The 21,963-nt window shown below is 41.8% G+C and overlaps 1 protein-coding gene and 1 non-coding gene across 2 annotated transcripts in view; one reads left to right on the plus strand and one right to left on the minus strand.

The window, feature by feature from the left end:
* The first annotated feature begins 134 nt into the window (after positions 1 to 134).
* The window catches only part of TCTN1 (tectonic family member 1), a 27,533-nt gene continuing 5,704 nt past the window's right edge, over positions 135 to 21,963 (plus strand). Inside the window, exons 1-9 of the mRNA XM_007448735.1 lie at positions 135 to 354; positions 3,170 to 3,290; positions 8,713 to 8,843; positions 10,186 to 10,337; positions 11,899 to 11,986; positions 14,098 to 14,207; positions 15,640 to 15,660; positions 20,150 to 20,293; positions 21,416 to 21,541. Of these exons, the coding sequence (XP_007448797.1) occupies positions 135 to 354; positions 3,170 to 3,290; positions 8,713 to 8,843; positions 10,186 to 10,337; positions 11,899 to 11,986; positions 14,098 to 14,207; positions 15,640 to 15,660; positions 20,150 to 20,293; positions 21,416 to 21,541 (1,113 nt within the window). The remainder of the gene's footprint in view (positions 355 to 3,169; positions 3,291 to 8,712; positions 8,844 to 10,185; positions 10,338 to 11,898; positions 11,987 to 14,097; positions 14,208 to 15,639; positions 15,661 to 20,149; positions 20,294 to 21,415; positions 21,542 to 21,963) is intronic.
* On the minus strand, positions 21,036 to 21,107 carry TRNAG-CCC (transfer RNA glycine (anticodon CCC)). Its single transcript has one exon. It is a non-coding gene; the product is annotated as a tRNA-Gly (tRNA).

The raw sequence follows: 21,963 nt of genomic DNA on the forward strand, positions 1-21,963 counted from the left end.
CCCAGGCCCCGCCCCCCGCCCCCAGTCTCTCGCGTCCTCTCGCGACCCTTCCCGTGATGCCCCGCACCCAGGCGCCGCGGTTGCCAGGTAGCGCGCGGTCCTTGGCTGCTAGCTGCGCGGGTTTCCGCTGGGTGATGGGGCTGCGGGGTCTCCCGCTGCTCCTGCTCTTGCTCCTGGACTGCTGGGCCTCCGTGAGCGCCCAGGCCGGGGACACCCCGGTGGTGACGACGGAGGCCCTGAACTCCACGAAGCGAGCCCCGACGACTTTCCGACCTGCTGTATCTCCTAGGCCCCATGAAATCCCCGGGGCTCCCAGGCCCTCCTCCGACCCCAGGCCCACCCCGGTCACGGACGGTGGGTACCAAGTGCCAATTCCTGGGGATCTACAGTGATCCAGACTGCGGGGGGGTGGTAGCCCGGGTGAGGATGTAATAATAATGATAGTTAACGTTTATTGACCACTTGTGTGCAGGCATTGCTAAGTGTTTCATAGGCATTCTCTCAACAACCGTTAGAGGTAGATGTTATTGTTCACAGTCAGACAGATGAGAAAACCGAGGCTCAGAGAGCCCAAGTGGGACAATATAAAAAGCTTTGAAAGTACTTGCAGTGGTCTTGGATAACATTAACTCTAAAGGTGATAATGAATGAATACTTGCAGCTTTGCAGCTGAAAACGAAATTAAATCGAAAGTTTGTAGACAGTTGTGGGAATTAAGTGCATAGGATACGTTGAACTTTTCACTTATCAAAAAGAGACGCAAAAAGTCTAGTTTACTGAAAGTGACTAGGTCAAGGCCCCTGTCTGTTGACTTGAATTGTAAGAACCCAGGATTCCTCCTGTGTTGAGTTGGAGGTGGGAAGTTATGGGGTGAGGGATTATATCCACTTCTCAAGATTCATCTTTAGGGATAATTGACATATTTCTCAGAAAGTGATCTAATCCTTGAGTCACACATTTGGTGACTATTTAGTAATCTGATTCGACATGGATGACTTCAGGGGATAGCTGTGACTCCAAGAAAGAGTGCAAACTTTTGTGAATATGCATTTTTCTGGGGTGAGAGTTCGTAGCAGTGAGTAGTTTGTCAAAGAGGTTTGTGATCTCAAAAAAATCCCTTTTAAGCCCTCTGACTGTAACTCCAATAGGTATGCAGTATTTTTTATCCCTTCTTAAGAGAAAAAGATCTTTTCTTAAATTGAGTAAGGTTCAATATTAGTAGATGGAAAAGTCATCATTGGCTGACATTCTGAACTCTAGGACTTCAGTTAATGAACCATTATTTCTCCTTTATAAATTATGAGTAGTCCTGAGAAAAAGTACAGAGAAATATATTTGCTATTTCAATATTAAAAAAAAGCTTTGTTTTATATCAAAACTATTTATTTGATGAATTAGTAGGGAAGTTAAGTGATAAATTGGGACAGAATACAGCAGAGTATTCAATATCTGAAATTCTCTAAGATCTTTTGGACTGAGTTGTCTTTTATCCATGTAAATATTTCATCTGTTAATGCACTTTCTCCCCAAAATGAAGCTGTTCATGAACCATCATTAATAGGTGTTCAGGGCTGTTTTTTCCAAAATGGGAGGATGAATTTACACTTTCCTTTGTCTTTTTAAAGGGCCTCTGTTTAGACCTGTGCAAGTAATGATAATAAATGACAGCTGGCATTTATTAACTGCTTACTGTGTAGCAGCCCCTGTGCTAAGCATTTCATCTGTGATGTATCTCATTTAATCCTTATAACAACCTTAGGATGTTGGATTATTCCCATTTTTCATGTTAGTGAATTACTTGCCTGATTTTAGGTCACACCCTGGGTACGTGTTGTAGCAGGAGACTGACTGGGAGTGGAGAACTGGGCAGCCATTTGCAGAATGGGTTACAGGTGGAAGAGAAGGATGATAACTTTCATCTTGAATGTTAGCTCTGTTCATTAGTACCCTGTAGACGTGAAGAGGCTTGGAAGAGCAGCTGAGTGCTACTTAGACCCTGGGAGTGCTCAACAGATACTTGTTGGCTGATTAAGTATACTCACATGGATAGAGACCTTTTTTTTCCCTAAGTTATTAAACACTATGGCTTTGTCCCTAGTAGTCTTATAGCTACCTACCTACAAAGGCTTTAAGTTTTGTAAAACAAATCAACATTAATTTTGAACACATAAGGCAGGGTGCCTCAACACTTCTAAGCACACAGAGGAGTCCTTGGCTAGAGGAAAACATTGTAAAATAATTCATAAATGCAAATAAGAATGTTGTATGTATTGTCTACCAACATTTGCTTGAGATCCCTTTTTTAAATTTGTTTGTGCATGAAATCCTTTTTCAAAAAAAGAAAAAACATTACAGGTAAGATTGAAGCACTGATCTTATTCCCTCCCTTCCAGCAGTAATTAAACTACCATGAGTTCAGTATTTATCATTCCCATGCTCTGCTATCTCTTTAAAAGTTTTTTGCCCCCCTGTTTGACAGACTAAAATAGGGAATTAAAAATCCAGGTAGTCATCATTAGTAAAAATTAAAATTTGCTAAGTGGGGCTTCCTACCTCTTCCCATGCTTTTATTGTCTGAATTACGAAAGATATTTCTAGGATCCCAAATACAAAGAACTTGAGCCAGTTTCATTCTTGGCCAATAGCCTGTGAATGTGGGCTCAGCTTCAAAGCTGCAGTTGACGTCTGAGGAGAGGAACAAGATAGAGAACCCTGATTCTTGGCAGCCTTAAGTGGCCCCTTCCTCTGAATTGGAATCTCTGGAGTAGGGGCTCAGGAGTCTGCAGTGTTAAACTGGTGGTTCTTTTGGTCAGGCAATCGATTTACTGTGCTGGTTCTTAAACCTGTTTTAATTATCAGCATCACCTGGAAAGTTTTTGAGAAACAGGTGTCTGGTTTCATAGTTAGCTTACCAAATCGGAGTGTTTCTAGGTAGAATACAAACAGAACTTTCCAGGTGAGTCAGATGATTAGCCACTTTGGGGAAACCTTGGATGGAGGAGTGCTCAAACTGACTTATTTTCACTTCACAAATTTCCCCCAAAGTGCAATAAGAAAAGTAAAATGGACCTTCTGTATGAGATGAATTTTTGGTACCTTGCAGTGGCACAGGGGCAGTCACTACCTGCTGATTGTGACACTCTGCACCCCACCTCTCTTGTTTCTGTAGTTGCTGCTCTGTGTGTCTGTGACTTGTCTCCAGCACTGTGTGATGTCAACTGCTGTTGTGATCCTGATTGCAGCTCCGTGGATTTCAGTATCTTTTCTGCCTGCTCAATCCCAGTTGTCATGTAAGTTTGTGACACATGCAGGTTTGATAAAATTGGACCAAGATTATAAAATTTTGGGACAGAAAGTGAAAAATCCCCCAGGCTGAAAAACGCAAACCTGATTTTCTGAATTTTGCATCATTCAGAAGTCATGCTGTCCAAACCAATATGTACAAGAGTGTCTATCCCTTATTTGCATCCAGCCAGATGATAGCTCAGGCAAAAGAGAAGAGTGTACTTTTTACAAAGGGTATAATGAAATCTCTGTGTTCAGATATTGAATTACGTTTCACTGTGATTTGTAAACAGATAAGGTGTCACATTTTTGTATCTGTGAATCAGTCTCTTGTATAGCCTAAAAGTACAGTTTAATTTTACAGCTTTTGTTGTAGACATAATACTTGTAACAAAAAATTAAATAGATAGGAAAGCTTTGTTTATACTTTTCTGATGGACGAATCTACCGGGAATTCTCACAGTTCACATTGTCTAGGAGAATAATGGAAAATGACATTCCCAGTCGATTATAAGGTAAATAATCTCTTCTGATTTATCTGCTTCTCATAATTCAGATAAAATAGCAGCACTTAGGAGAGGTTAATTTATTCAGGATGGGACCAATTTATTATTCAGAGATAGCTAATTTACATTTAGTCTTGTATCAAGTTTTAGCGATTGAAACTTGATAGGTTGAATGCTTTTTGGAAGCGTGATGTGTTTTTCCCATGGGAAATTTTATTGCCCAATGGGAAATTGAATCTACTTCTGATATTGTAAAAATGCTTGGAGCATGGGGTGTTGTAGTCAGATTATTTTTTATTTTTTATTTTTTTGTGGTACGTGGGCCTCTCACTGTTGTGACCTCTCCCGTTGCGGAGCACAGGCTCCGGACGCGCAGGCTCAGTGGCCATGGTGCACAGGCCTAGCCGCTCCGCGGCATGTGGGATCTTCCCGGACTGGGGCACGAACCCGTGTCCTCTGCATCGGCAGGCGGACTCTCAACCACTGCGCCACTAGGGAAGCCCTAGTCAGATTATTTTTCTGGCTAGCTGGACTACATTGTGGTTCAGTCTTTGTTGAAAATCATTCTGTTTTCCTGTCTTAGTAAGTACCAGGAGCCTGAGAGTAAGGTATCTGCTCTGATTTGAGAACATTATTTAGAATGTAATTGTTTTAAAAAATTTAGCCAGTATTGTAATTTTAGATATAGACTATTTAGAATGGGGGTCAGCCAGCTTTTTTCTGTAAAAGGCCACATAATAAATACTTTAAGCTTTGCAGGCCATAATGGTCTCTGTTGCAACTTCTCAACTCTGCCATTGTTGAGCAAAAGCAGCATTGACAATATGTAAATGAATGGGCATGACTACATTTCAGTAAAACTTATTTACAAAATTGGGTGTGGTTTGTGGACCTCATGGTTTAGAAGTTAGAGCTGAATTCGTAGTGCCCTCAGGAGAGGACCTCAGAATTTTTTGAGTTAGTTTTGCTTGTGACTTTCTCCTGAATATGAAGTGTAGAAATACTGAAATCAAAACTAATAGTCCTAATTAGTTGTGTGTTCTTGTTATGTACATTCCAACTCATAAAAAGTTTATTTACATTTGCTGAACTGTCATCAGCTAGTCCTATCATCCAATAACTTGTAAATTTATTGTTAAGATTATTGGATTAATGTCTGTTTTCCTCATTAGATGTAAGCTTCTTGAGAGTAAGAATTATCTTTTATATACCATTTACCAGTAGTGCCTAGCACAGCTCCTGCCACATAGTTGGCCCTCATTAAAAATTAGTTAAATGGATGAATGAATTTCTCCCCTCCACCCCTAACTGACCCTCAAGTATCCCCTTTTGACTTTCTGTACCCAGGCAGAAATCCAGGCCAGAAACCTGGAGGCTACCCTGACTACTGTCTCTTCCTTGCCTTCTCACATCTAAAGCCGTCTTTCACATCTCACCATGCCTTTCCTGAGCCCTCCTGTGTGCCAGTACCAGGGATTTAAAGATGAGTTAGACATGGTCCTGCCTTCAAAGAGCTCATGAATAAGGGAGACAGATGAGTGGATGGCAGTTTCTGCCCCAGACACTAGGAGAACTCAGAGGAGTGGCATCTAACCCAGAGAGTGGGCGTAGGGAGGTCTTTCTAGAAAATAACTGAGCTGGGTTCTGAAGAGCAAGTAGAAGTTGGCCAGTGCGGAATCAGGAAGGGCATTCCAGGCCGAGGGAGCTGCATGGGGGTGAAGGAATACAGCCTGTTGCCTTAACTGCAGGTAACTCAGCATGGCTAGGGAAGGGTGGAGCCAGAGGAGTGTGGGGAATGGCAGGGGTCAAATTCTGAGGGGCCTTGTGTGTATGCTGAGGGGTTTGGATTTTTCCTGAATTCTTCAGGGGGCCAGGAAGTGAGGTGATCAGATTCTCAACTTAATAAATTTAGCAGCAGCATGGACAGTAGGTCACAGGGCCCAGGCCTGGTAACAGGGAACCAAGTAGGAAGCTATTGCAGATGAGGATTAATAGGTGCCCTCTCTTTTACCCCTGAAGGTTGTGACAGTGGGACTAAAGAGAAATGTATGGATGTGATACTGATTCACTGCACAGGATTGGAGAGCTGCCTGACTCGGAAGGGGAGGGGTGAAGAGTCCCATTGTGCTGAGTTGTCTTTTACGATTGCCCTCATATTTATCCATTCCTACTTTCTTCCTCTTCATAAGCTCACGCCTCAACTTATCACTCGCTAAAGAACCTTCAGAAACTCTCATTACCTACAGAATCCATAACCTGGATTCATATCCATCCCAGCCTCTTTCAGATCTTATTTCCTACTAACCCCGTCTGGTATCCACCATCCAGCCCACCTTTGGTACTCTGTTTTCCAAATACCATCAGTACATTACCCATCCTTGGCCAGTGTCATTCTTGTACTTGGATTAGTGTCCCATTCCCTTTCTGTCTGATTCCTACTCATCCTTTAAGGCCCAGTAGGACTCGTAGATTTTTCAGTGCTGGATCTTTTCTTATTAATACTACTCACGGTTTTTCAAAAATATTCTTTATGCCTACAATAACAACTGATATACCATTAGAACTATACAGAGCATTTGGAAAAGAGGCCAGTTACAAAATAAATCAATACCCCAGCAATAAACATTCAAAAAATATAATGGAAATGGATTCTATTCATAACGCCAATAGAAATTTAACATAGTTAGAATTAAACTTAACTATTCAGAATTTTTGTGAAGAAAAACTTCAAAATATAGTAAGACATAAAACATTTGAATAACTGGAGAGATACAGTCTGTGTAGTGGGATGGGAAGAATCATTACTTATACATTTCAATTTATTATAATGTAATTCTAGTCAGATGGGAGAGGGATAATGTGTCAAAATGATTCTAAAATTCATCTGGAAGAATAAACAGAACAGCCAAGACGTTATTGAATAAGAAGAGCAAACTTCTAGGTTTAAAACAGTTGTAACATTATAATAATGAAAATAATGTGTATTAATTCAAGACAGATTAGTAGGTCATTGGAAGAGAATAGAAAGGCCAAAAATCAGTTGTGTGTACTGATTTTACACCAGCTAATTTTTAAAAAAAGTATTATGTTTTTTTCTACTTATGTATTTAATGTAAATATGGTATTTCATTTCTGTGGAGTAAAGGTTGGATCATTCAGTAAATGATGTAGGATGATTATTTAAAAACAAAAAACATTAGGTTCCTGCTTCATAGCATTACATCGAAGTAAATTACCAAGAGATAGAAACGTTAAAAAAAATTAATGAGCAAATGAAAAATATAGGTGAACATTTATTAATCTTGGGTTAGGGAATGTCTTTTAAGCATAAACCCAAAGGCAAACTATAAAAGAAAAGATCGACAACTTCATTATTTTAAAAAAAATCAGGTACTTCCCCGGTGGCGCAGTGGATAAGAATCCGCCTGCCAATGCAGGGGACACAGGTTCAATCCCTGCTCCAGGAAGATTCCACATGCCACGGAACGGCTAAGCCCTTGCGCCACAACTACTGAGCCTGCACTCTAGAGCCCGCAAGCCACAACTACTGAGCCCGCGTGCTGCAACTACTGAAGCCCATGCACCTAGAGCCTGTGCTCGGCAACAGGAGAAGCCACTGCAATGAGAAGCCCGTGCACCTCAATGAAGGGTAGCCCCCGCTCGCCACAAGTAGAGAAAGCCCACATGCAGCAACGAAGACCCAACGCAGCCAAAAAAACAAACAAACAAACAAATATATATATGGGTTATTATAAGTCAATGAGAAGACAAACGTTCTAATAAAAAATGGTCAACTTACTGAAGAATAAATACCAGTGAGCAGAAACTATATGGAAAAATATTTAACCTCACTAGTAAAAGAGAAAATTCAAATTTAAGCAATGAGGTAACAGGCTTTTGCCCATGAAATTGGCAAAGGGTAAAAACTGAATGATAATATCCAATCTTGGCAAGAGTACAGGAAATACGCGCTCTTATTATTACAGTGTTGGTAAGGATGCATCTTGCCTTTCTGGAAGGCGATCTGGCAGTATGTCTCAGAAGCCTTAAATTATGCGTACCTACCTTTTGACCCAGCAATTCCACTTCAGGAGATATGGCCTAAGGAAATAAATGGCGATATTAATAAAAATGTATGTACAAGGATGTCATTATAGCATTATATATAATTGGGGAAAATTAGAAACAGCCTAGATCAACAGTAGAGGATTGGTTAAAAAAATGGGGAGTATCTTAATAAATTGGTATACAATGAAGCTATTTAGTATAATAATACAAAAACATATTTGATATGGGAAATATTGGGCACTATATATTAAGTGAAAAAAAGCCTTAAAGCAATATGTAATATGATCTCATTTTTGTTATATCTCTATGCCATATCTGTATTAGTATCAAATAGATTAGGGTTTGTTAAGTCTGGGATTGGTTGAAGACTTATCTATACTGTAACTTCTAAACCCCGAAACTTCCAGATGACGTTACATTTTCTCATTCTCACAATCCTTTGTGAAGACAGCTTTATTCTAAAGACTAGGAATTTTGGATCCATTCTGGGTACTTATAAACAATCTGAAGTTCTGCAAAATTTTATGTAATTGATTCTGTCAGAGTTTGCAAGGTTCATTTACATGAAAATTATACTCTGATCTATATTCCATACTTGACAAGATTTTCTTAAAGGGGATTCTAGTTGTCTTCATATTTTCACTGTTAGAGGAAGAAGTTTAAAATGCCAAACAATTTAACACTGAATAAACTAAATAAGAGTGGATTCAATTCTAACATCGCACTTTCATAAATATCCTCCATGTAGTTGTTAACATAGTATAGTGCAAGCATCTGACAGTTTTTAAATAATCTTGCTAAGATTGTGTGCATTTGCCTTAAAACTTTGTCTTATTATTTTTTTAATTTTCAGGGGTGATAGTCAGTTTTGTAGTCAAAAAGCAGCCATCTATTCATTGAATTTTACAGCAGACCCACCTCAGAGAGTATTTAAACTTGTTGACCAAATCAATCCATCTATTTTCTGCATTCACATTACAAACTGTAAGTATTTGATGGTGATATACTTCGTGAAACTCTGAACATTTTTTTCTTTTAAAAATTCTTTTATGGAAAAATGTCCCATTGTTAGATTTAAAGCAGTTATTCTGTGGTTTGGCTAGAGTTTATCTTGAGGCCATTCCACAGACAACTGCAAGTAACTTTATAAACCTGTGGCCATGCACGTTTTCTTTAATTGTGCTTGTGTAGTTATCTTTTGAAATCTCATACTTTATTTCAAAGGTGTTTATAATATATAGACGTGCGTAGGAATCTAGATTTATTTAGGGGTGTGTGTGTGTGTGTGTGTGTGTGTTTTACTTTATTTCCTCCTGATTTAATAGTTGAGAATCAGGTTCAGCTTTGGTTTCAGGTTCCCTTTTTCTCTTTTATTTTTACTAAGAATATTTGCGTGAGAACAGGATCTTTATTTTTTTATTACTTTTTTTTTTTTTTTTTGCGGTATGCGGGCCTCTCACTGTTGTGGCCTCTCCCGTTGCTGAGCACAGGCTCTGGACGCGCAGGCTCAGCGGCCATGGCTGACAGGCCTAGCTGCTCCGCAGCATGTGGGATCTTCCTGGACCGGGGCACAAACACGTGTCCCCTGCATCGGCAGGCGGACTCTCAACCACTGCGCCACCAGAGAAGCCCCAGGATCTTTATTTTTATCTGAGCATTTAGCTCAGTTAGGTGTCTAGTTCCAAAGTACATGTGAGTGTAAAATGTTATCAAGATATCAAAGATCAGAGACACATTTATGGTTTTACCTAACTTTATCGTCTTCTCAGAGTGTCTTTATATTTTAGTTTTGTTCCTTTGCACTTGAACATTTAGGCAATTGCTCTGTGATTTGTAATCTGAGGTAATGACTGGTCAGTCATTGTCATGTTCTCTGACATAACAGGCCCAGTGAACAGACCAGCCTGTTCCCTCCTCCTCCCACCTCTCATGTACAGGGCACATTATCCTCCTGGGCTTTGGAGGTGGCTGTGTGAGGGTAGAAACAGGGTCTTTCATTCCCATAGCCATCTGGAGAGAGTTGCCCCTTAGAGGTTTATGCAGCAGATGCCTCAGTCTATGGGCCAGAGAAAGAGATTGATTATTATTGGTTTCTGTTGTGCTCTTTACCTGTAGGCTTTAGAAACCATTGCTTCCACAACAGAGAAAGACCCTATTTATTTAATAAGATTCAAGAAATCTTGGAGAAAGTGAATATAAAAAGAGACACTTTAGTGTCTTCACATCAACCTTAATGCTACTGAAAGTTGTTTCCAAAATACTACATGTTATATATACTATACATGTTATGTTTTATACTGATCTAAAATGTTTTTTCTAAAAACAGATAAACCTGCATTATCCTTTATTAATCCAGAAGTGCCTGATGAAAGCAATTTTGATAAATTGATGAAAACATCAGATGGTTTTTCATCGAATGCAGAATCAGATGTTTCCTTGACAACCAAACCGGATGCTCCAAATACTGCAAAATATGAGGTGAGCCAGGAACTTAAGTCCACTCATCCCGTCACAAATATCTTGTCTTTGTAAGTTAACTTTTCAGTTTGTTCCCAGTAAACGGGCTTTCCTGAGACATAGAATTCATATTATAAACTAAAAAACTTAACATGCGTGCCTATAGATCAAAGATCATGAAAATTAAACTTGAGTAGTTGAATTATAACATCGGGTTTTGAGGCATTTATTCTGTGGTAAGCTTGCATTTGTCTCTGCAGAATTTTTTCTTTTCCACCTCAAAAGATGCAGCAAAGTGCTTTTTTCTTTGTAAAAAAAAATAAAATTTACAAAGATGCAAATTTTATGCATCTTCCTGTGTCACTATAAAAGTTACCATTTCTTGAGAATTTCCCATGTGCCAGGCACTGTGCAGAGCTTTTTAGACATCATTGCACACAACCCTGGGAAGGATATGTCATTGTCTCCATTTAAGTGATGAGGAAAACATAGGTATAGGAAGGAGCTAGTGTTGGAGCTATATTTTACTGGTACAAAGTATTCCTTCCATGGATGTGTCGTTATTTATTATTGAGTCATTCCTCTATTTAACAGACATTCGTTTCTAGTTTTTGCTATTGTAAATAATCCACAATAAACATTCCTATAGGTACACACACACATATATATATATATATATATATATATATATATATATATATGTTTATTTATTTCTTTATTTATTTAATTTTTTTTGGCTGTGTTGGGTCCGTTGCTGTGCACGGGCTTTCTCTAGTTGCGGTGAGCGGGGGCTACTCTTCATCGTGGCGCGCGGGCTTCTCATTGCAGTAGCTTTTCTTGTTGCAGAGCGTGGACTCTAGGCACGTGGGCTTCAGTAGTTGTGGCATGCAGGCTCAGTAGTTGGGGCTCACGGCCCTGGAGCGTGCGGGCTTCAGTAGATGGGGCACACGGGCTCAGTAGTTGTGGCTCTTGGGCTCCAGAGTGCAGGCTCAGCAGTTGTAGCACACAGGCTTAGTTGCTCCGTGGCATGTGGGATCTTCCTGGACCATGGATCAAACCCGTGTCCCCTGCATTGGCAGGTGGATTCTTAACCACTGCGCCACCAGGGAAGTCCCTAAATACATATATTTTTGTCTGATTAAACCTTAGGATATGTTCCTATAAACGGGTTAACTTGGTCAAAATGAATGGGAATTTAAAATACCGATACCAGATTGCTCTCCAGAAAGATTGCAGGAATTTATACTCCCAGCTCTAGTGAAGGACAGGGCTTGTTTCCCGCTTGCTGTCACCTGTGTCAGCTTCCTACATACCCTTCCAGTGGAATAGAAATAAAATTGCCTAGAATAAAAAAGCCTGCAAATGCAGTAACATGCGTACACAGAAACACACATCCTTAAAAGGAAAAGGGTGGGACAGCTAGCTAGAGGTAAGCTCCCTGTGGACAAGGACCACATCTGTTTTTTAATCACCCTTGTGTTCCCGATGCCTGCAGTGCTGCCTGTCACATAGTAGGTGTGCAGTAAGTGTTGAAGGAACACCTTGGTAGCACCGTGACAGCTGTTTGTTGTTCTGTTTGCAGTATGGGGTTCATCTGCAGACTTCACATTCATTTCTGAGATTTCCTTCTCCCCTTACATCATCTCTGTGCACCGATAATAACCCTGCAGGTAAGAGAGTGGGCACTTTTCTTCCTCTCTGCAGAGTTTGTTCTTAGTTTATATTTATAGTAGTCATAATTAAACAGACTTCGTAACTAGAAACAGAGAGTCTTAGAGTTGAAAGAGGCCTCAAAGGTTGAATAGTTCAGTTTCCCACCCAGTGCCGGAATCTTTTCTACAACATGCAGTCACTGAGCACTTGCAATGATGGGGAACTCACTACCTGTAACCAGCCAATTAAGTTGTTTAACTCTTCCAGTTGTTGGAAAGTTCTTTTTTTAAAAAAATATTTATTTATTTGGCTGCAGCAGGTCTTAGTTGCAGCATGCAGGAAGGATCTTTTAGTTGCGGCACGTGGGATCTAGTTCCCTGACCAGGGATCGAACCCGGGCCCCCCTGCATTGGGAGCGTGAAGTCTTAACCACAGGACCACCAAGGAAGTCCCTGTTGGAAAGTTCTTTCCTCACTGGAGCTAAAGTTTGTCAGTAGTTAACACTGATTAACTGTATGCTGGGTATTGTGTTAAGTGCTTGCATGTGTTTTTCCATGTGATCCTTACAATGATCCTCTAAGGGAGGGTTGTTTTCATTCTTTAGATGAGGAAACTGAGAAACGTTCAGTTTCTTACTCAGGCGGTGGTGGAGCAAGCCATACAGCTGCCTCCCATGGGTCCTGCTTCTCCTTCAGGAGCATCATAGACTCCATGGACTAACCCTCTTGGCAGTGGAAGGCAATAGGCCTGGCTCTCCAGTCCTTAGCCAGCCTCACTATGCAGAAACCTGCTAAGCTGTGGATGATAGTATGTGGCCTAATGAAGCAACACTTGCTACATGAAGGAAAATGTGTTCTATTGAATAGATGCTTAACCTTGCTCACACAAAGGAACAGTGTAAATTAAAACGAGACTGAGGGACTTCCCTGGTGGTGCAGTATTTAAGAATCTGCCTGCCAATGCAGCGAACATGGGTGTGAGCCCTGGCCCGGGAAGATCCCACATGGCTGTGGAGCAGCTAAGCCCGTGCACCACAACTGCTGAGCCTGCGCTCTAGAGCCCATGAGCCACAACTACTGAGCCCGTGTGCCACAACTGCTGAGGCCCGCGTGCCTAGAGCCTGTGCTCTGCAACAAGAGAAGCCACCACAATGAGAAATCTGTGCACCTCACGAAGAGTAGCCTCTGCTCGCCGCAACTAGAGAAAACCTGCAGGCAGCAACCAAGACCCAGTGCAGCCAAAAAAATTAATGAGAAAAAAAAACCCCAGCGAAACTGAGATACTGTTTCCACCTAATGGATTGGCAAAGCGTAAAGAAATTTAAGTCTGTGGATAAGTAGGCACTTGTCTATATTGCTGGTGGGACTAAAAATTGGTAAGGTCTCTGTGAAGAGCACTTTGGTATTATGTATCAATATTGCAAATGAATATGCCCTTTGACCTAGCTTTTCTACTTCTAGGAGTTGGTCCTACAGAAACTCTGGCCCACATGCAAAACAATAGATTGCAGCATTATTATAGCAAAGCTGGAGACAGCTTCCATTAGTGGGGAACTGGTTGAATAAATTATGGCATGTCTATAATAGAATACTAATTCTCCCTAAAAAGAGTAGGAGGAAGCTCTTCATGTACTGAGATAGACTGAACTCCAAGATGCATTGTTCAGTGAAGAAAACAAAGGGCAGAATATATATTGTGAGTTTGTTTCCAAAAGGGGAAAGAAATACTAAAAAAAAAAAAATTTTATACACACACACATACATATACATATATACACATACATACATATATATATACATGTGTTTATTTGCATAGGATATTTCCAGAAAGATACACAAGAAACTTCATGCTGACTGTCTCTGGGGAAGGGAACTGGTGGTTGCTGGGGGACAAGGGTTGGGGGGAGACTTCTCTCAATATCTTTTTGTGCCTTTTGAATTTTGAATCATGTGAATGTATTAAGTATTTGAAAAATATTTTTTTAAACCCTATATTAAGCATATTATGTCTGTGTCATAACTTTGCAGTTTTACTTAGATTACAATTTTTTAGTTACTGTTGGACAGTTAAAGTTTTTCTTGTTTTTAAAATTTTTTTCCCTTTCCCTTGGGAATGCTACGATTTCCAGCATTTCTGGTTAACCAAGCTGTTAAGTGCACCAGAAGGATAAATTTGGAACAGTGTAAAGAAATTGAAACCCTGAGCCTGGTTTATTACAGCAGCCCTAAAATTTTGAGGGTAAGAATTATCTTGAAGTGAAACTTGATTCATTGGATTTATTTTCTGTTCTTTGTACCCTTTTAAAATATAAGTAGAGCATCATTTCAATACATGATTGACACTCAAAATTTTTCTTCTCCAGTTCTTTGGTATACTGATACCAAAGATATTGAAATAATCACTTAAAATAATTTTTATTTTTATATAGTTAGCTCATATTTTGCTTCCTTTTTTTTTTGGATTTCATTCATTTTGATGGTAACCAATAGTCTGTCTCCTGAATTAAAAAGACCTTTATTAATAACCAAAACCTTTAGAATTATAAAAACATCTTAATGTCTGTCACGGGAATGATCATGTTAGCACCACAAAGTTATCTTTCTGGTTGGCAGATGAAATAAGTGCCCAGGAAAGGACAGGAAATATGTTTGCTGGAGAAGAGGCCCCTGTGTGAAGAGGCCCCTTCTTCCTGGTTACGGTGACTGAAGCCTGAACTGAATAGATGAGAGGCCACTGGCCTGCTTGGTGGGTGATGTGAAGGGTTGCAAGGGGAGAAGACATTTTTCAGTGATTTAAAACCATATGATTATTGTGAAAGCCCCCTTCCCCTTCTGATTTCCGGAGTGTGGTGACGGGGGCGTCCATGGCACCTGTATTTATCTGGGCTTCAGTTTTCAAAATCAAGTTGAATCTTTCCTCTCCCTGCCCTTTCCCTCTCCCTCTCTCCTCAAAGTCAGCCATCTATGCCTGTGAATTCTTCCAATTCTTGTGACTTCTCACAGTTGTCCTGGAAGCAGTCCCTCAGGCGTGCAGGCACAGTTCTTTTTCAGCTTAGCCCCCCCCGCCCCACGTCCACTCATCCCCCTCCCCAAAGCTCCCATTAGCCTAATAGGGCATCTTGGGGTTAGAGAAGTGGGATTGGCGATGTGGGGACAGGAATGAAGGGAGGTGGAGCCCTTTAGGAAAAGAGCTCCGGCTGTACTGGGGAGGCAGGAGCCTGGCCCCGAGGGGGCTCGGGCCACAGGCAGGAAGGCCACTTAGGAGACTGGACATTGCCTGGGCAGGCAGTGGTGTCCTTCCAATGAGGACAGGCGCAGCGCAAGTGACCAGGAGGATGGGAGCCATGTCTTCCCTACAGTGTTATGTCACTGATGACCATATGGAAAATACTGCACAATTACACTGAAGCGTGGAGGCTTCCTGAGACTAGCTCTGTTGGGCTGGTCTCCTGAGCTCCCAATCTGAAGGAAATGAATATAGAAGGGAAATGTAAAGTTATTATGACAGATACAAAAATATATAGGTGGCAAGTCTTGATTAAGGAAATTCTTTTTTCCTCTTTGAGAAGTCTTTAATAAGATGAATGTGCCCTTTAACCCACGGCCTGAAAAAGCAATAAAAATGCTTCTTTTTGTTGTACTTAACAAAATTTGTTGTTCTTTTTATCTAGGTGCCTGGTTCAGGAACAGAGGTAAGAGTACTTCTTAATGGAATTATTGTCTTACTTCGGAGCGTTTGAAATGAATACCCTTATGGTCAGAAGGGTACCTTACTGCCAATAACAAAAACATTTGCCAAAAAGCAAGCAGAAATGAAATAGGGAAACTCCTTAGTAGACCATCCTTTTGCTATCACAAAAGGGTCAGATTTTCAAATTCCTTAGTTTTTGTAGTCCACACTTGTTCATGTTTAAATGATGTAGCTGTCTTGACTGACAGTGGGTGTGATTGGCTTCTGTGCTTTCAGGGCATCCCTTGATATCTTCTTGGCCTCTTGTCAGGAGAGCTGGCTAGCTCGCAGGATTCTGTCTGTCCAGTGTAGAAGATAGAAACCTTTTGCCCAGTGAATGTACACACCTGTGTAGGAGGTGAGCACTCTCAGTGTAGCTTCCAGTGTTGAGTTGCAGGTAGGTTCTATTCAAAGCCTTATGGCTCCAGCTCAGGGGCCCTATAGAACTGTGGTCAGGAGGCCACGGTCTCTTTGCAGATATGTCAGTGAGAAGTATGGTGGATCTACCTCTTACTCTTGGGGCTGCACCCTGTGCCTGCCTGTGAATACAGTCCCTAAGGAGGCCAAGGCAGTGGCCTTGTCGTAGTCTCCCAGAGCCTGTGGAATTGGTTGCCCTTGGTTCAAAAGTCAGCTTTGCTGTTGTTTTCTTGTGTGACATATGCCTCAGTCTCCCCAGTTGCAAGTGGATGGTAGGTCTCTGCTCCAGAGGCTTGATGTAAGGCTCGAGGGAGAGAATGCACATAATGTAAGACTCGGTGCTTGGTGCAGCAACTAGCACGCAGGAAGCACTGCGGACAGCAGTACCCACTGTGATTGATTTCATTACGTCTCTGGACACAAACATGTTTGAGGTAGACATTTGGAAAGGAATGGTTGTGTGACTTTGGACTTCACAATACTGTGTGTGGGCCTGGATTTCCTCATCTGTGAAGGTGCTTTCAAACTTATTTCAGTTATAGTGCTTCTTCAAGTGAAAGAAGGGAGAGCCTTCCCTAGTGTGTAACATGGATTGAATCCAAAGCCCCTAGTTGGGGCTTCCCTGGTGGTGCAGTGGTTAAGAATCCACCTGCCAATGCAGGGGACACGGGTTCGAGCCCTAGTCCAGGGAGATCCCACATGCCGTGGAGCAACTAAGCCTGTGCACCACAACTATTGAGCCTGCACTCTAGAGCCCGTGATCCACAACTACTGAGCCTGCGTGCTGCAACTACGGAAGCCCACGTGCCTAGAGCCCATGCTCCACAACAAGAGAAGCCACTGCAGTGAGAAGCCCGCGCACCGCAACAAAGAGTAGCCCCCGCTCGCCGCAACTAGAGAAAGCCCACGTACAGCAACGAAGACACGGTGCAGCCAAAAACAAATAAATAAAAATAAATTGATTAATTTTTTAAAAAACCCAAAAAACAAAGCGCCTAGTTGGAGCAGGGGTGGGGTCCGAAGCCTTTTTACCTGCCTGACCTCCCCATCTTTCTCCTTTTTTGGTCCCTGTGAGGAACCCTACAGCTCCCAGGGACCCAGTTTGAAAGTCATATAATAGACTAGCTCTCAAATACTTCCAGCCACTAAAAAGTGCTTTTATTATAGCATTCAAAGCTTGAACTGTCTGTGGGGACAACTGCCCTGTACGCCATATAGTGTTGGTACTAAGATGGTGCCTAGTAGGTACTGGGCACTCAGTGGGTTATGTGTTAATTGAATGAATGACTAAGGATTGATTCAATCAAGAAGGGAAGACCTATTGTGAGGGATAATAGGATGTTACTCAAAGGCACTTACTATGTGCCGGGCACTGTTCCAAGTGTATGTGTGTCTGCAGTCCTTTAGTTGTCCCAGTGGTTCTAGGAGGTAGGTCCTGTTGTTGGCACTCTGGCATGTGAGTCACAAAGGGATGACTTAGCTTGCCTAAGGCTACACAGCGGGGAAGAGGCAGAGCTGGGACAAGAAACCAAGCTGTCTGGCTCCAGAGACCTTATTCTTAACCATGACATTGGACTAGCTCTACTGTGTGCCAAGCCCTGAGTTTGGAAGTTTCACACACGTTCTCTCTTTGCGTCCTATGGCCACACAGGAAGTGGCAGACTGCGACTTCCAACTCAGATCTGTGTGACACCAAAGCTTGTGCTCCGAAGGATATCAACTAATATCAGGGATGTGTTTAAATTCTTTTAAAATGCAGCTTCCAAGGTCTGTTAGAGGATGAGGAATATAAAAATCGGATCCAGTCTCCCCTTTAATGGAAGCCCATTGTGATTGCTTGGAATTATTGTCAATATCTATTGAACCATCAATGAAAGATTGTCATGGCCCTGTAGTTTCATTGTTAAGTATGCTTTACTTCTTTGCCAGTGGGTAGTTTGGGAATGGGATATGATTGAATAGGACATTCAGGAAACCAGAAGAGCCGTACCATTTTCATTCTTGTGTCTGGTCCAGTGGATGGTGATATACTAGTGCAGCTCTTTCCACTTATACTTATCCATCAGTCTTTACAAAGCCAACTGAACCCTTCGGTTTCTGCCAGCCACACCCACACACCATGGGAATGGCTCCATCAGAGGATATGGAACGGTGTGCACTTTCTTAGAACACAGTATCATTGCTGAATCAGGGCATGTTCAGATAAAGGAATCCAGGGTTATCTTTTGATGACTTGCTTAAGAGCTAATCGGTAGCATGGGACTCCCTGCATAACTTTTTTTTTTTTTTTTTTGCGGTATGCAGGCCTCTCACTGTTGCGGCCTCTCCCGTTGCGGAGCACAGGCTCCGGACGCGCAGGCTCAGCGGCCATGGCTCACGGGCCCAGCTGCTCCACGGCATGTGGGAATCTTCCCAGACCGGGGCACGAACCCGTGTCCCCTGCATCGGCAGGTGGACTCTCAACCACTGCGCCACCAGGGAAGCCCCCTGTGTAACTCTTAAACCCAGTGGTGCGACTTGTTATGCAGAGGACGTTGTGGTGACTGGTGTTGCCCTCCTGCGACTCCATCACATGACATCTAGTCTTTGCTTCTGAACCACGTTACATTCTTATATTAGAGGTTTGACTTACGAGGATAGTTGCCGGTCTTCATGGTCATGGGAGCAGTACATAAGAACTCCTTGTTTATCTATAAAATTACAGCTTAAATACTTAATAATTTTGAATTATAAACAACATAGTACATGGTTGAGGGCAAAGTTCAGAGCAATATGAACAACTAGATATAAATTAGGTTCCTTCCTAAACAGTGGTTTCTAAGAGCAGGCATTTAGAGCAAACATCAGACTTGTCTCATGGTACAAAGAGGCCAAAATATCTAGAGGTTTGAGCCATTTAAAGGATTGCTTGGTGCTTTGTCACTCTGCTGGCAATGGCCATAAGTGAAAAATGTCCTTTAATAGCATTGGTCTAACCAGGACTTTCTGATTTTGCTTTAAAAATTTGTCTCTGTTTTTCTTACCCATGATCCCACCACCCATTGTGTGCGTGTGTAAGGGTGTGTGTAGAAGTTGTGTGTAAACTGGGTCAAGCATATATTCAGAGAGGTTGTGGGGCTTTAGGAGGATGGACCCTGGGATTGTGTGAAGAATGGGCACATACGTGTATACAGTGAGTGCGTTTATCAGTAGGAGCTGTGGTTTGGAGGTGAGTGTATGTGTGCATTTGATGGTGTGATGGGAGTTTGTGTGTGTGTATGTGTGTGTTTGGGGTATAATTCACGTACTATAAAACTTACCATTTTAAAGTGTACAATTCAGTGGTTTTTGGTATATTCACAAGGTTATGCAATCATCACCAACATCTAATTCCAGAACATTCTCACCACCCCAAAAAGAAAGCCTGTGCTCATTAGCAGTCACCCTTCATTCTACCCCAACCTTCTCCCCCAGTCCCTGGCAACCGCTAATCTACTTTGTGTCTCTGTGGATTTGCCTATTCTGGACATTTCCTATAGACGGGATCATGTAGTACATGGTCCTTTGTGTCTGGCTTCTTTCATTTGGCACAGTGTTTTCAGGATTCGTCTATGTTGTAGCATGTGTCAGTGCTTCATTCATTTTTATAGATGATTCTTTTTATTTATGATATTCTTTTGTATGGATAGACCACATTTTATTTATCCATTCATCAGTTGGTGAATGACAACTGGGTTATTTTCAGTTTTGGGCTATTAAGAATGCTGCTGTGAACATTTGTGTACACATTTTTGTGTGAATATATTTCCAGAGGCAATCACTTAACATTTTGAGTATATCCTTCTCAGATATTTTCTTTGTGAATGTATTCATGTGTTTACATATAAATATCTGTGTTTTTGCAAATGTGGAATTCTAGTATGCATATTGTTCTATAGCACGCTTTTCCCTTCTTGGTGGTGTATCTGTGGAGGTGTGTTTCAAGTTTTTCGTTATTTTAACCCATTCACCTCTGTTGTGGTGTGTCTTTAGTAATCCAGGACTTTACTTTGCAGGTCCCTATCACTGTTCAGTCCATCATCATTCAGTCTCTAAATAAAACGCTAACCCGACTGGAAGACACTGACACTGATGTATTGAGGCCGCTGGTTCTTGTCGAGGCTGGGCATGATAAAATCTGCACTAACATCATCCTTGAGGTAGGCGCCCAATTTGGCTTTGAAAGTTTGCTCTGTTTGTGGGCGACTCAAGCTGCGTGGTGCTGAAGGGTAACTGGATGCCCTCCAAAGGGGGCTCTGGCCATCCGATGGTATCACTTTTCTTGTCTTGGCCTCCTACTTCCCTTTATCCTGTCTCATCAGAGGTCGCTTCTTTGTCTCTGAAATAATCGTGTGATTTTTCTCCACAAGCCTAGTAACTTACAAGGATACATCAAAATTTGTTGTTGCTGCTGTTGTTGTGTTTGTTTGTTTGTTTTTAGATGTTGGGAGTAGGAGTTTATTAATTTATTTAATTTATTTTTGCTGTGTTGGGTCTTCGTTTCTGTGCGAGGGCTTTCTCTAGTTGTGGCAAGCGGGGGCCACTCTTCATCACGGTGCGCGGGCCTCTCACTATTGCGGCCTCTCTTGTTGTGAAGCACAGGCTCCAGACGTGCAGGCTCAGTAGTTGTGGCTCATGGGCCTAGTTGCTCCACGGCATGTGGGATCCTCCCAGACCAGGGCTCGAACCCGTGTCCCCTGCATTGGTAGGCAGATTCTCAACCACTGTGCCACCAGGGAAGCCCCATGTTTTTTTGTTTAATATTTATTTATTTGGCTGCGCTGGGTCTTAGTTGCGGCACACAAGATCTTCATTGTGGCATGCGGGATCTTTTAGTCGTGGCATGCAGGATCTTTTAGTTGCAGCATGCGGGCTCCTTTAGTTGCGGCATGCAGGATGTAGTTCCCTGACCAGGGATCAAACCTGGGCCCCTGCATTGGGAGTGCAGAGTCTTAATCACTGGACCACCAGGGAAGCCCCACTGCTGTTGTTTTAGCACATTTACCTGCACAGATAGGCTGATTACATTCTGCTCAGACCAGCTGATTTGGAACTTATGTAATTGGGCACAGAAAGGCTTAGATGCCCCTGTCTGTCAGCTGGGGCTGATGCTGAGGTAACACTTCCCATAATCCGATTGGACAGGAGAGAAAAGCTTTAACACGTGGAGAAGTGGGAAAGGATTTGCCTCCTAGATACATGCTTTTTTAATCTGAGTTATTAATACAGCTACAGAAATGTATTGGAAACAGGTATATTTGAAGTATCATTTTGTTTTTTAGGTGAAGTATAGCCTCATGTATACAAATGCAGGTGAGATAATAAAAGCTGACATCTTTGTTCTTCTGGGAGCGGTTAGCAGTGCAATGGTTCCATTCCAACAAAAGTTTGAAATTTATTTTATTCAGGTAAGTTTGATCAGTTTTGTATAAGTATGTAATTGCCAAGTATAAAGAAATCATGACTTAGTGGGGAAAAAAAAATCAAATTAGAAGTATTACCACTTCTAACCATTTGTATGGAACAAAGGGCTTGCATGTAGCCTGTGGAGCTTGTAATGAAATCAAGCCAGAGTCCTTGTATCTTTTCCATTTGGGAATAAGATGCTCTTCCATGTGAGCTTATTCTTTTACAGCATGATGTACTCCTACACTCAGCAGATATATTTATAGTTCTGAGTAGGGAGAGAGATTGTTTTATTGGTTGGTAATCCCACATTATGAAAACCATTTCATTTTCTCTCTGCCATTTCCTTATTAAAATGAGAATTACTGGGCTTCCCTGGTGGCGCAGTGGTTGAGAGTCCGCCTGCCGATGCAGGGGACACGGG

Source organism: Lipotes vexillifer, unplaced genomic scaffold (assembly GCF_000442215.2).
Source record: "Lipotes vexillifer unplaced genomic scaffold, Lipotes_vexillifer_v1.1 scaffold21, whole genome shotgun sequence".
Taxonomy (NCBI): Eukaryota; Metazoa; Chordata; class Mammalia; order Artiodactyla; family Lipotidae; genus Lipotes; species Lipotes vexillifer.